Below are 16,601 nucleotides of genomic sequence, written 5' to 3' on the forward strand. Positions count from 1 at the left end.
TGCAGAAGCATGGTTTTATTGATTTTTTTTATTTTGCATGATTTTCCATGCTGTTAAGACTACTGCGAAATAAAAGGGAAACGTTCCATACTCAATGGCGATGGTCTCCCACAGCCATGGGGCTATTCCGTTGACTATCACAGTGGCTTGCCGTACGGCATGACAAAATAGTAAAGCCATACTTTGTCGCATGTTGTGATGCAGCCCTACATAAATGGAAGTCATGTGACAATGTTCTTTCCTGGTTTCCGTCGAGAAAGGAAAGTCATTTTTAACTTTCAATAATTGTGTTTCTAATCTATCACGATGAGTTGGTCCTATTATTAGTTTCAATATAATATTCGTGTCGACCGGAAACTATTTAATCTCATCTGGGTTGTATCATGTGACCAAAGGGGTAGTTATCAAAATACCACTTCGAAACAGAATTTTTTATTGCATTTTGATTTCTCATATCTTCTAATTCGGAAAAGGCACCTCTGTAGAAATGAACGATTTTGTGACAGAATTCCGTAGCATACAGTGCTACTATTTACCATATTGCAAGACTGGGGCGCGGTTAATTGAAAGGAAATTTGCAAAATGATGCGAAACATAAGATATAGCAAAGAGACCTCGCTCAATCAAGCGCGGAAGCGCTGTTGGTTTTAATATGCCGAGATCCTGAAGATATACTAGAACAATATGTGTATCACGGTCATGAACCACAAATTGACAATGGTAAGAAGTAAAGCGTGCTGCACAGTGTGCTTCTCTGGGTCCCTTACATAGAAGAGCCGACATTTAAATACTCAGTAAAGGTCTTGTGCATTGGTGACTTTAAGTTTAATTTCCACAAGGCGGCTTGTTCGAGACTACTGTGACGGCAAGGGATGAACGCGCGGGAGAGCGTGCCGTCCACCCCAAAAAATTGTAAACTATCTTTTTGCGTCCGCCACGCACGCCACACGGTTGCACCCAAGGAGGTTCTATAACCTCTTCGGTTGCTAATGCGGCACCTTCACAACCAATGACAACTTGCGTCGCTGTCCTCAATCATATCAAGCTGTATAGTTTCAAATTAGTCGCGCCAAGTAAATATTCCTAGTAATTCTAATCTAAGAGAGACCTGATAAAATGCTCTACTGGTCATTGCAATTCACTAGTCACGAGTAAGTTGTGATTATTGCACTTACTCAGGAAACAATCTTTTACGACTGATTGTTTTTGAGCTGCATGCTCTCTTTGACACTATACTGATATCATGTCAACTCACAATACATCAAACTTCGTGGTGAAACGAGACTCCGGGCTACGATTCTGTCCCGAAGCACTTCACAGCAATCGGAGAAAGCAAAGATTTCAATATTATTATACCTTTGATTTGTAGCCCTCGGTGGCATTGTCGATAACCAATCAGCAATGAGTTTCTGCATCGTTGTCACTATGAAGGTAGCGGTCATACACATTTCTATAAGTTCTAGAGCTCCAGTGCGCATACACATTAAAATTAGAATCACGTGTCTCACTACAAGGCATCTAGAAAAGTGAAAATGAGGGACAGGGGGAGGATGAATTATGTAGTTCTGTGTTAAACACAATACTGTAGGCTCCCTATTATGATCAGAGTGACTTTCCAGGTAAATTGTACTCACTTCCGTCGTCTGCTTCTCCTGTAGGGCAGAAGGACTTTCATCGAGTCGAGTCTCTGCAACTTGGCCGAAGTTCTCCGACCGTCCCCTAGGTAGCGATCTCTTGAAGCACACACTTTGTCCGGTATGGAAGCCCCGTACATCGTATCAAGGTCGTGATTATCTAGTGCTTCTCCTTTGGAGGCAGAAGTGAGTGAATAACGATATGTGTACCACGAGCACACTACGTTTTTACAATAATGAATATACCACAAATACATATTTCTTTTCCACAGCAGACATATTATAACAGCAATTTCATTTCCAAAAAAGCGGATATACCCAACTGTATGTTCTTTCTCTAAACTGTATCAGACATACAGTGTATTTCTTATATATCAATTATAAAAACGAATACACCACAAAAATATTTCTATTCCCTTTTAAATCACGATGAATATTCCTTTCCATATACCCTAAATAGGCCTATATAAAAGCACGTTTTTGTTTAGTGTGGTATGGTGCTGCACCGGGAGTTGAATATTGTGCTGAAAACGATTCCGCATTCAGCAAGAACAGATTGTGACTCACGTAACAATCATGATAATCGTAGTATAAACTCTTGTATGCAGCATAAACAGATGGCATATATTTAAAGATGCATAATCAATAATATCTACAGGCATCGTTGCTAATGTATTTCACAATCCTTTCCGTAAATTGAATGTGATAGGCCTATCATGATGTGCATGAAAGGCCTATACACCCACCTATACACACCCCACACTTTATACACACATGAATTAAAAAGATAGACGTATGTGTTCACATCTTGCTTGTATCCAACGTGGCGGCGTTCAATAGATAGAACACAGCGTAAACAGCAGAACTGACAATATATTTATTGGTATCCATTATACCATGGTCCCATTTCAAAAAGAATTTCTATAATCTGATGATAATTATTGAGTGCGAATCTTGCTGCACTGGTAAGTCAAGTGTCATGGAGAATAACAAAATTCCTGCTTTCTGATTGACTCGTTCCTTCGGGAAACTGCTATTCTAGCAAGGTTGCTTTCCTAATATTGTTTATATGAAATGAGACCTAGTATACTTTGTTCATGTTTTCGTTAAATGCTACCGACAGCTAATATTTTATAGTTGTTGTTTACGCACCAACAGAAGGGGCTTTGATGTTTATATGAACATCAATATGAAAAAGAAAGGACTGTCTAACTACAATGTAGTACTGAAAACAATTACTGAAATTTAAAGAAAAAATGATCTCATTCAGAGAATAGCTTATTCCCCATCTTTTTTTTCTTTTTTTTTTGCATTTTATACAAAGACAGGCATATTGCTCACATCGAGATCTAGTTCAATATCTTGTTGAGAAAGAACTGAAAGCATGCCATCCAAGGGCAACATGGATTATAGAACCTTATACTCTGGACATCACTTGTATCATCAGTGACATTAGCGGATATGCTTTCCGGCATAAAAAAAAAATAAAAAAAATGAATAAATAAAAAATGAAATGGAACATTAGATCTGTCATCCTTACGACATGATATATACATGGTTTAAGTTTGAAATCGATAAAGTCAAAGACCTTTTTGAGTTAACCTCTGCACAACATTTCAGAAAAAATAAAGAAAGAAATAAAGAAGAAGAAGGAGAAAAACAAAGAATCATTACAGAAACAGAAGGTGATCCGAGAGGATACTCGGATCACCTAATCAGTGGCGGATCCAGAGGGGGCGCAACCGGCGCACACCCCCTTTATTTTTTGTTTAAAACAAAATAAATAAAAAGAAAAAAAATTAAATGAAACCCGGAAGTGGCACCAAAATATTAGTTGCGCCCCCCCCCCCCTTTTTTTTTTTTTTTTTACAGAATTCCGGGATCCGCCCCTGCTAATGATAATAAAAGTATTTAGTTGATGCCCGTATTTCTCATCACCATCTCCCATTTGCAATCAACTGCACAGTCATCACGGCAGGCATGGTAGGTCTATATCGTTTTACCGTATGAATAGCGGCGACTTCCAGGACCGTCGAGATCTTCGTTTGTCGACTCCGACAGTCGCCTGTGTCCCGCGGACTCGCCGGCGTAGATTGCCATCTGATCCCCGCTCAGGTTACCGTTCAGCTCCGTGACTCCATCACTCTCATTACTCTTGTCAGCCATGTCGTTCTTTCTTCCTTTCTTCTCGACTATCTCACGATTACCAAAAACATGACCTGTAAATGTGCGAAGATAAACAAACTCTTAACATTATTCTATCTAATCATGACAGAATTGATTATAAGATGAACACAGCGACGGATGAGCGATATGTCACTGTCAATACCATACATTGCAGCTGGTTACAATACTAAAGTAGTTGCCGTACCACAGCTCGAAGGTAACGTTATTGCAAACAGTCTTCTTACCGACACGTTTTAGATAGAAAGATGGATAGACTGTAGTTGACGGTTGACATACATGGAATTCGTGGACAGGTCGACAGACGGACAGACATTCAATCAGACAGATACTGATAAAGTAGTTAGAATAATAAACGTGGTTTCTTTCATGTTCTCCCGACCGCACTTCAATGAGCGATCATTCACATCCACAGAACACTGCATGGGCAGATGGGAATCGATAGGTACTAGAGGTACGAGGTGTGAAGTGTGCAAGTGTGCTGCGCTATTTGTCCATACTAGTAACGCGTGGCTCCAGCGGACGTCAAACAAACAAGGCGCTCTCCTCGCACGTGTCATTTCTACGGTCGCAGCTGTACATCTCCCTATCCTGCCTGCTAGCCTGTCATCTACGTGAGATTCAGACGTAGAGGCAGCGACTGCATTGAACGTCATGCTGTGCATGTATACTATACACGTTGAGTGGTCCACGTGGTCAAAAGATTGTCATTATGGCATTGATGCAAGACTACAAGGAATGTGACCTGTGGTTTGTTTGTCTGGGCAAGACCCAATGCTTTCCTCGACTACAATATAGGAAAATAAAAGAGAAGAAAGAATAAAGTCTTCTTCCATATCTTACCATGATGTTAAGTCAGCGAGTCATTTAGTATTTGATAATCAAAACAACTGATCTACTGATCGCCTCAGAAAAGGGATTTTTCATTGTGCAAGAGCGATTGACTGTTTGTTTGTTTTTATTTCCGTCTTCAGATAAAAAATACACACATTACAAGTTGCATATATATTGCATTATACGTACAGAAGAAACGGGGGATTGCCCGTTCAGTCATATTTGCAAAATATGACTGTTCTTCCACAGGGTCCCTAATTTGCAATACAGTACAAGAATAATAGGGCCTACACTGTATACACAAAACATAAGAAAAAAAATAATGAAAATCACATACCGAACTGGTACAGTGAGAGTAGCCTACTGTTATGCCTGTACTCCAGTTCTCACCAAGCTTTATGTCGAACAAGGTGCTAGTTCGTTCAGCACATCAGTGCTCACGGAGGATACTTGTTTACTAACAAGTATCTGTGTTGTAATCGATTTATGTGGCGAAAAAAAAACCCAGGCACTAGAAAGGGAATCAATTGCTATGTCTTCCTTTTTTTTTTTTCGTTGACACTGCTAATCTTTCCAGATATTCTAGAAATGCTATATATAGCATTTACAGTTTATTGTATCCCTTTAAAGGTTCACTAAATTACATTATTTATTATTAATGTATGTTATTATCATTACATACATTAGTATATTTTTGTGTTGATTTTATGATACCCTCAACATCACTTTTGCGGTGAAACGACTATCTAGAAACATTCCATGTATTTTAACTAACTATTCTTCTATTTTTCTTCAGACTGCTTGGATATATACGCCTGCAAAAATCCTTCCTAACCAATATTCCTGTTGTGACTTCATTTTATTTTGTCAATCATTGCTAAAGTGCTGATTATAATGTTTAGAAAAAGACATTGGATGCACCTTCGCCTCGACTAAGCATAACGTGCATGTTCCCTCGACATGTCTTTTGTTAGTCACATTAAAATCATGGCATGCCGGATTATAAAAAAGTGGATATTATTTGTTAGTGCTAATCCTATAAACTAATGAAACACGCCACTACCGACGTCTTTATAATGTAGGGCCTATAATCATGATAATAGGCCTATATTACAAAATGTCATTCTAAGAAATATTTGTATATAAATTATCGGAGAGCAATAAAGGCCTATTTGAAGTTCAAAAATCCATGGTGCTCAATTTCGTTATATTTTCGACAGACTGACAGACTGATAATGAATATTCCGAATTACATTTTTTTTAATTCCTTGCACACAGTGAACTTACTGTACTACATAACGAGAAGTTATACTAAAAGTTAATAAAAAGCATGTTATATAATCTCAAATCAGCAAAGGAAGAAGCAGAAATTTATGGAATGCAGTAGGCCCATACCTCAAATTGTATTCCATCAAAAAAAAAAAAAACAACACAAGAACAAAACTATGCAATATGTATAAAACATGACGTATCATCAAATGTTTATATTGGCTTTGTATAAATCAGATATGCAATGAAGATTGTAGTTTCAGGATCAAAATAGGCCTATTTGTAATTAGGAGCTTGAAATTCTGACAATTTCGTATCAATCTATATTGCGGATCTATAATAAAACTGTGGTATGGGTCCGTTTTGCATTACGCTATATTGACGTGGAACGGCAATGCAACTTGGACAACTTTGGCAAATTTGGCAACTCTGTCACCCTGACAACTCTGTCACCTTGGCAACTCTGTCACCTTGGCAACTCTGAACACGCGGTGTATAGTGAAAGGTTGACATGACACGATACTGTCTGTCACGGAACCCAATCTCTGCATTTGGTCTGACGCGCTTCGGAGAGGCGAAGATTGTTTGATGAAATCCAATTTCCTTCAGGAAATCGTGTTCTCCCCTGCACGAGCATGCGCACCTATAGCTGTAACGAAGTATACGCTGTGATATCGCCATCTACTGAACGGATACATTTCAAATTCCACCATCCGCGTTCGGGGTTAGAATACTATAATAGGGTAAAGAGACCAACTTTCTCAACAAGTGTGACAGGTATCAATAAACGGATATTGACATATTATCATTGGCAACTTCCTTCGAAGGTCGGCATGGCGAAACCTCGACACGCTTTGAAAAGTTGTAAGGCTTGCTATCCTTACAGGAGATATCATTTTATTCAGGCCATGTACAGCATAGATAACCCTACGCATCTCACAAAAACTACGACACTTTCACCAACGATCTCCTGCATTTATCCTTATTCATTGACATTCTTTAACGAATACCCCATGCCTATAAAAACTATGTGTTTTAAAGATAGGGTTATGCCAAAGTATCACTAGGATAGGAAATACTTTACTTCATAAATAGGTATCATGCACTCTAAGAAGAATAGGTTCAACTTTGCACCGTGTACGTGTCACACTGGGAGCACCTTTACTGGTGCAACTTTGCACCCTACAGACCAGGAAGGTGCAAAGTTTCACCCTTAAAGGTAATAGACAGTGTGACACTGCGGTAAAGGTGCAAATTTGAGTTATACCTATTTTTCTGAGAGTATATAGGCCTACTATTATGTAATAGAGTTTAGTGCGTGGATCATCGGAGAATTATGAATGAAATTTTAGGGATCTATATATTAGGCGGATAATCTCGTTTATATAAGATATTCATAGAGCGGTTTTTATGACGAAATAAAGTTGATAGCGCTGCAAAATTAAGAGTGGTTTCAAAGGCAAATTTTCACTATATTTTCACTATATTTTCATGGATAACGACAATATTCGATTTGTGTAACGACTTGAGTTGTGAGTCAATTAAATGCAGCGCATATCGAGTAGTATTTAATATCAGTATTTCTTACCCCATATCCCATAATAATCAAAACACTTATATCAACTGCCTGAAAGTTGTTTGAAAACCAAAAGCGAGGGGAGAGGCTGCTATGGCTGGGGTCAAGGGTCAAATGTTACCTCACCTCCCCTCCTGTACCTCCCTTCCTCTCTCCCCGCCTTACCCTCCTCCATCCACCTCCCCCCCCCCCCCACACACACACAACTCTCTTGAAATCATGAGTTTGTTGTGATTGTCTTTTATTTTTCTTCTCATTTTTGTTCACTTTTTTTAGAAGAGCCAAAAAAAGTGTGTGTACGTGGTGGGGTGGGAGGAGTCAGTATGGCCCCCAACCCCTTACCCTCCATCCACCCCCCCCCCCTCCATACATACACACACACACACACACACACACACACACACACACACACACACACACACACACACACACACACACATACACACATCATTTCCTTGGCTCCCATATTGGTGATGGGGCATTCATAATGAGTTTAGTCTGGAAAAGTTGATCTCGACTGATGACATCAGCTCCTGTTCGAGTTGATTTCTCAAATCATGACACAAGATTCTTTAACGAAGCTATCTGGTTTATATAATCAGAGATAGCACCTGGGCCTCATTTTTCATAAAAGATAACAATTCCATGCAGCTAAAATGGCAAATTTTTCTTTTTGTAACAACCAATCAGGAAACAGAGTTAATTCTTTTCATTATACCTCAACACTTTCAATTGAAGCAAGAGTTGCTATCATAGCAACTTTTTTTACTGTGGAATGGAGCCCAGTGATATGAAATTACAACTCCTGTTTATCGTTTACTGGTACAGTGTACCCGTTTTGTAGTCACTGACATTTCCGCGCAAGAACTCTCCTCGAGCACCAATCCGATTACACGTTCCGGATGTCGCGATGTGTTGCGGCTTCCCCTTGTTGGCCTATTTTGGGCCCTTCGCGAACTTTCACCGACTTGGCTCAAAAGAGTCATGCTAAGCTGGACGATTATTCCCCCAAAATATAGATTCGTTAGATTTGAATGACAAATTATATAATGAGTCAAGCCTTCGACAAAGATTAGACCCAATGGCAGTGGTTTCAGACAGCAAATGCCCGCATGACTGCACGAACCGCACAATCTGAGGCATAATCGCTGGGCAGTTTTATGCGAAACAAGACGTTTTGAACGAAGTGTTGGAACTTCGGGTGAGTAATTAGGATCCTTTAATATTTTCTCAGGAGAATAACGCAGTGCTCCTGTGCACAAACAATTTCAGGACTTGCACAAAAGATGAACATCACAATTCTCATATACAACATGATAATTAAAGGTCCTGTTTACCTTTGGGAGCAGTGATTTAAAAAAATGTTCAAGATATCACTTTTGAGGCATAATATGTGTAGGTCAGTGGTATAACAAAACATCATATCATATAAAATTTTTGCAATAAAACCTCAAATATAAGGAGATAATAAGACAATTTTTCTCATTAAACCATAACTGCAGACGGTTTAGTCTGGGAACATAATCTACTGTCCACATTTTGTATTATTTAACAATACTTAACATCGATTTACACTGGTTCAAATTTTTACATTGGTTGTTTCTATCTCTAACTCACATTAGAACTAGTTTGAAGCACTAGCTGGGTTTTGTTTCATCTGCAAATGGTAAATTATGCCTTTACATTGATATATTTTGTCAAATCGAAATTTAGTTAGAGAACTTACTGAAATTTGAAGAGCCCCTGAAAGAGGATAAACAACTTGCTGTGAGCAAGACAATCATCCTGTTCAATCAATAAATTATGACAAGCCTTATGTGTATTTTCTTTTTCTGCTCACCACATGTATAATGAAAACATAGTGGATATTGAGTATGCTTAGTGATAATGGATCAAGCTAGAGTGGCTGTTTAGATGAATTGAATATCACGCCCAGATGCAAAATGTTATTCTTGTTTACGGTGTATAGATTGATGGCGATTCAAAGAACACCGCAGTGGTGGGTATGTCAATATCAATGTTTCTATTGCTCTTTTTACTGTGGGAATGTTGATAAAAGTCACCGAATCTGTTGCCACATGGTATACCTCAACAGATACAACTAACATGCAACGAAATTGACATACAATGTATTTGCAGTATTTGTGATCAGTTAGATTCTTACCAAAGCAGTAAGTATCAAAGGCCCCATAGATTTAAATGATACAAAAATATAACGATATAAGTCATTAATCGATTCCTTCAGAATAATAACTAACAAAAGCATAAATGTGTTTCATGAGCTGAAATTTGAGGAACAAAATGTGCTAAAAGCGTTACGCAGGAAAATAGATAATCTTTTTTTCCTCTCCTCCAGTAAGTGGTATCTATACTTTGGGATTACTTTCGTGATCATCGATCTGCTGTATTACTGTGCATGTCTGTAATTACTTGATAAAAGGGCAAGGTGCCGGAAAATGTATGCCTTGAAAATAATACGCTGATATATATACAACATATTGTTACGATAAATTTCAGGAGGAATTTTTTTCTGTTCTCCATTGCACTGCCATTAATATTGTTTGACCTATAGAACACGCTATTACCAATTACTTTAAAAATATACTTAATATAGATATAGATAAATAACGGATAGATTATAGGTAGAAAGCTAGATAGATACAAGATATATATAGAGAGATAAATATGTATGTCATGTATGTATGTGTAGATAGATAGAGATAGATTCATAGATATATAAACATTAGATAGATATATAGATAGATACATGTATAAATAAATAGATACTATAGTATAACAAACACAGGGTTCGACATCAGCGGTTGCTCGGGGTCACTGAAAGTTGATGTGGGCCAGCAAATTTCTAAAAAGGCTATATTTTGGTGGCCCGATCGGGCAGCTTTAAATTCAAAATGAATATTTCAACTTCATTTTGGGGCCATTGCAAGAGGGCTTTTTTTTTGGGGGGGGGGAACAAAATTTCAGATTCAAAGATTCTAGCGGCCCGAGCGGACCACGAGAGAAGAAAAGTTAATGTCGATCCTTTGTTAGCATTATTATGTTTATTAGAAATCATGATCAAACATTATCATGTACATGTATACAGGACATTTCCCTTGAATTCTGATGAGTTTTATTCATGTATTCTTTTCACCTACACGCTTTAGACGCGCTTACATGATAAATACACAAATAAAAGAGTCTTAAAAACTTTTATAGACCTACAATGTATACATCAAGAGATGTTTTGCGTTCGATATGACTTCAATATCTGTTTTGAAGTGATCTTCCAAGTATGACGTTATCGGTCAAAGGACATAGTATTGTATGATGGTAAACATCAAACAGACATAAAGGTAATAATCTTTGATTATATATTTTGAATTGTTAAATTACCTATAGAAGATGATCCATTTGCTATACAGACAGAACTGTCCCTCGCAGTCAAAGGTAATGAAAATTCTCTTCAATTCTTGTTTGAGACCTACAAGAATAACGTCACTATACTTTGAGTGTAAGCGCAAAACTCTTTGGACAGTGTACCTTCTCATAACGATAATGAATGACCATCACACTGGTCGACCCCTACGTCAACAGATTACCCATGTAATTCTCGTTAGCTTCCGTTTCACCGATAACACGTGAATGTCATTTCTTGCGATAGCGAAGGCTACGTGTGTGTGTTTTTTTTTTCCAGTTGTTTGTTTGTTTGCTTTTTTGTTTGTATTGTTTACTTTTTTACCACGTTTTTTTTTCTTCTCAGAAGGATCAGGATATGATATGCAAATCTGTAATATTGGAGCATGATACATTTTTAACTTCCTTATGTGGTTGTGAGTATGCGCGTGCGTGTGTGTGTGATTGTGTTTGTTTGTTTGTGTGTGTGTGTGTGTGTGTGTGTGCCAGCATTTAAATCAAGGGGAAGCGACTATAGAACTTGACCTCAGACAGGCTTGCGAGAAAGGATTAGCCGACCCGATTAGATATTTCAAGCGGGTCAAATTAATTCGATCCTCTGAAAACACTGGTGTCGTATCAAGGAAGTTCCCTAACAGAATATCATCTACATTGTTGGTCTTATGGTTATAGCCCTATTTTCAAAGCATTTGCTAGATACCATTTCAGTTTTCTCTGTACATCAGTGTAATGGTCTGAAGTGTTAACATGGAAGAATAAAAGTCATCATCGTTACACACAATTAAGAATGTATGCAATTCCCTCATTAATTTCTATAAGCTCTCGGGAGCTACCACATTACATTCAGTAATGAGTATGATAAGCGGAGAATACTGATAGAGAGCGCATGCAGGATTATGTTTTGTTTCGTTGGTTTTTTTTTTTTTTAATGGGTCACGAGTTCAGTACAAATGTCACCTGACTATTTCATGTGCAAACAGCTCTGGTGTATGAACAAACAAACATTTACAGAAATAACATAGGCCTATTTACCGCAGTGTCCGGATGCAGTTTGACTCATACGGTGGATCAATCTAAATTTTGCGACACTCGTGACAATAAAGAAACGTTCATCATTAGTAATAATTGCGGCTTAAAAAACACCGTAAAATACTGCTCAAGTTCAGAAGTCGTTGAACTTTGTTCACTGGGCTGTTTGCTGATGTTCTAAAAATGCAAGAAAAACACTCCCTCACACAAAAGGCTAAAGAATAATGCCATCACAGTCAAGAGATCTGTGAAAAAGATGGATCAATGACTCGGGTTCGGGATTGGGTTCGAATCCAAGTGAATCTTATACTGAGAAATGTGTTTTATTATGTCCTCTCTTTATGGCTGTAGGCAAAACATTGCCCCTTGAATAGGACATAAAATGGGGGTCCCGCGTGTGTGAGAGTCACAACTAACACATATGAAAGATCCCACTTCATTCATTCATCTCAAACATGTTGTCAAAAAGCAGGGTACACTAACCCGGTGAAGTACTTAGTCCCGCTTCCCCATAATCCAAAGTATGGCCTATATATACACTACAACTGGACCGCATGGAAGACATGCGGCAAATGCAGCTCAAAATGGGCTACATCCAGACAATTATTAACTTGTCAGATGGAAATGGCAACAGACAAGCAAACAAACAGATGTCACTTCGCTGATAAACTGTTTATTGAAACATCTAATTCTTACTCTATACTGTCTGACTGTCTCCAGGATAAGTTATGTTGAGTGCGGTTTATATCATATTCATTCACGTACATGTTAATTTTCACTTTCTTGAAGCCTTTACAGTGCGTTTATTTTCAACTTTCATTTTTCTCTAAACTTTACATTGGGTCCATACTTACACAATATGAATTGAATTGGCAGACTGGCTTGCGAGAAAGCGGCTAGGAGTTTTCAGTCTGGAACCACTGCCATTGTTTAAACTGCTTTTGATCTTCGTTCATCATAATTGGTCTACTGCCTTTTTCTGAATGGATTCTCCTAGTAAATATCATAGCAAACTCTCTACTATTGGTATAAAGACATCGAATATTACGCTAGGTACTTGTATGAGGGATATTATTTGAGTTTGAGCCAAAAAAAATCAAAAAAATCAATGAAACAAAGCAAACCACTTTAGGAATAAAGCTCATCATTCATAGTATTCCTGTGGACTCGTTTGCGGAAATTAACCTGTTTTTGGTCTTCTTTTATACGTTTATCTTTTTTAGTTCTTCTAATCAGACATCAAAGCACCAGAAATGCCGATTTATTATCTTTCCCTTGGAAGTTGAATGAAGGAGTGAACGACTTTAAGATGGATGAAGACATTATCATAATTATAATAACGTTCTTCGAAGTAAGGAGCTCGAAGATATTAGTGAAGAGAATGTTCTCTATGGAGAAAATTTGAACAAAATTAATGGACGAAGATTTGGAGGAATGAAGAAAGTGAACAATTTCATCCCCGGCTATGAAAACATGGACGTTGGAAGCATGATGATATATAGTGTAACCATTAAATCATTATTTTCTTTTTTAATGCGTGGTGAGCTTATCCTGTTATGGCTTGTCAGCTTGCCTCGAGCGATCCATGAAAGTTCCACTCCAGAGGTGCAGTGACACTGCACAGTCCATGGGTAATTCTCACGCTATAACATTTGAAATGGAATGTGTAATGTTAAAAGACGGGCCATAACAATGGCAATTGACTGTGCTGTTTGACATTTGAGTCTGCTGAACCTTAAGGGTATTCTACAGTTGCTGAACCCACACACCAGATTCTTGTTTTTAAAGGACTTATGCGATGCAAATGTATGTTGACTTGTGTTGATATGTGATAATACCATCTATTGGCCAACTTATGTGGTAAAACGAATATCTAAATACGGTTCATATATTTTGGTTAACATTTTCTACCATTATTCGTCTGATTACTTGAATACGCCCACAAAAACCATTCCAAACCAAAATTCTGCTCGTGACCTCATCTGTCAATCATTGCTAAAGTGTGATTGACAAAAGAATGCATCTTCCCCTATACGAGTCGATTGCAGACACTCCCGAGTAGACCTATAACTTGCATGTTTCCCTTCTTATTTTATGTTAGTCATATTATTAGTAACGTGAAAACATGCAAGCTATGCTCAGTCGAGGGAAAGGTGCATTTCAGTGTCTTTTGTTAGTCATAATGGTACTTCAGCAGTGATTTAAAGTGATGAGGTCACTAGCAGAATCTTGGTTTTGAAAGCGTTTCGCGCACGTATAAGAAGGCCCTATATCCAAATAATCTGAAGAAAAATAGTAGAAAAGTGCATTATGAAATAAATGGATAGATATCTGATGTGTTCCGCTCCTTTAAGTCTCTCTCGAACACACCGCCATGGCAGGTAAAGGTATATAATACGCACCTGATGACAATTTTGTGAGATTTATGTTACTCCAGTCCCACGTGTGAACGGTATATCAATACAGTCGCGTTTACGTGCATTGTGTCCCAAACTCCTTACCCACTAAAATCTCTTGATCTACATTATGCTGGTCACGCGGTTTAAAGTTGAACTTCAGAATGGCACGGCATTCCTCTGCACAGCGACATTGGGAAAGTCTCCTTGAGTAACAGATCTACAGCTGATTATCAGATTTACTAAATGTTGCTTGTAGGGCCAACATCTAAAGTTTCCTTGTAATGGCGTTCTTCTGCATCTTTTCCTCTTTGCACGGTTTGTGCACGTAAGAGTGACGTATACTGAGTATATAGTAAATTGGTCATTGTCTTGTAGGCAGTATCCAAAATTTCATCCAGTGAAGTTATGAAGTTTAGATAATGATTGCCATATTTCAATGTTTAATTACAACGTCAATGTGTCATTTAAATTGTTATATTTTTGTTTATGTACTCTCTAAATAAATCGTATTTTTGTTTATGTACTCTCTAAATAAATCGAGTGAAAATGTTCACTCTTGAAAGAGTGAATGACAGAAAAGAGTGAATTTAGAGAGAAACTAGAGTGGATTTGAGTGAAAAGTTTATTTTCACTCATTTTGAAGTGACCGCAGGGATCATTCCAAAATCTTCGAGTGATCCCTGAGGTCACTCCCAAAAGGTTGAAAATGAACTCAGTCTTTTCTGTTTCTCATTCCCTCAAGAGTGAACATTTTCACTCGATTTTTTAGAGAGTACATAAACAAAAATACGATATAATCCACCAATCACTAGAGAGAGAAAGAGAGCGAGAGAGGGAGAGAGGAAAGTTAACAAATATGGTGATTATTATACAATAAATCCAAGTCATCGAATTCAAAATAAAGCGCAAGAAATTGAACCTTATTTGTCCAAATTATGTCAAACAGGAGATGCCGTGTAATGTTGAGCTTTAAGGTGATTAATGGTTGATAAGGGCATACCAGCCTTTCTCATGGCGGAACTCATCAGCGCTAATCATGGGCTGAAATTTGACACCAGCATGCTATCGTGACACCAGGCAAGACTTTCAGATGAAATGCAAATGCATGGTGACTTGGTTGATTCATGATACCCTCAACGTTACATCGCAATAACTTTTTTATGTTTCCACGATATTAACATGATTTACAAAATACATTGCAGGGAAGACTACAAGTCCTACCCGGCCTCGGAAAAAGTGCATTCCAATATCTTTTGTTAATCACTTACTTGAGCGATGTTTGGCAGATAATATAACAGGCAAAATCCTGGTTGGAAAGTTCCACACTTTATTGTAGGTGTAATCATATCTCCAATATGATGAAAAATATTAGTTGTAAGATATGTGACACATATTTAGATTTTCACATGGCTACGTATGTAAGTGATGATGGCATGTATGAATCGACACAAGTTAAAGGGGACGGCTAGTAACTGATCAGTGGGAATCAGTGGGAATGCTGGGGGATGATTGTTCCAATCCTTGTGGGATTCATTTAAGAGTACATTATAATCTATTGTTGTGTGAAAATTATTTGCTTCAGAATGGTCTCATATTCAAGTGATGTGCAGTTTAATGGTTCTAAACTAGCATGCCTGTACAATGATGACGGGGCATTAAACAGCACATTACTTGAATATGAGACCGTTCTGAAGCAAATAATTTTCACACAACAATAGATATAATGTACTCTTAAATGAATCTCACAAGAAATGGAAAAATCATCCCCCAGCATTCCCACTGATTCCCACTGATCAGTTACTAGCCATCCCCTTTAAACATGCATTTGCACTGCATAATATGTTATGCAGTTCCTTTAAGTGTTTAGGTCGGTATAGATTATAGCGATTCCACCTTTAAAAGTAGTATATAGCCATATTTACAGCTACATTACGGGATCTCGAAGAGAATAATGACTAATACAGTAACTGTGACCGACTTGTGATTCATCTCGTTAATATATATCCATAGTAATCTTGATGTGTTAAATGATATTGGTAATCCAAATATTTTCCGATTGACAATATCCTTGAGTCATATTCATAATCATGTGACTACATCACATTGTTAGTTCAAAATGTTAATGTCGCAAAGGGAGGTTCGAGAAATATTTGTTCTGTTCTTCGCCATGAAGGAATTTCACCAGAGATATGGCAATGTCTGACAAAATAATGTTAAATTCTTAAATGAAAGCCAAATTCTTCATCTGGTGGCTGGGGG

The 16,601-nt window shown here is 37.8% G+C and overlaps 1 protein-coding gene across 1 annotated transcript in view; it reads right to left on the reverse strand.

The window, feature by feature from the left end:
* LOC139722098 (ATP-binding cassette sub-family C member 5-like) overlaps positions 1-16,601 on the reverse strand; it is a 105,227-nt gene that overhangs the window by 85,960 nt on the left and 2,666 nt on the right. Inside the window, exons 2-3 of the mRNA XM_071633420.1 lie at positions 3,638-3,853; positions 1,635-1,806 (exon numbers count right to left, since the gene is read on the reverse strand). Coding sequence (XP_071489521.1) covers positions 1,635-1,806; positions 3,638-3,800 — 335 coding nt within the window. The 5' untranslated portion in view covers positions 3,801-3,853. The remainder of the gene's footprint in view (positions 1-1,634; positions 1,807-3,637; positions 3,854-16,601) is intronic.

The sequence above is a fragment of the Diadema antillarum genome, unplaced genomic scaffold (assembly GCF_040938485.1).
Source record: "Diadema antillarum isolate AM-2024a unplaced genomic scaffold, OU_Dant_1.0 scf00000157, whole genome shotgun sequence".
Lineage (NCBI taxonomy): Eukaryota > Metazoa > Echinodermata > Echinoidea > Diadematoida > Diadematidae > Diadema > Diadema antillarum.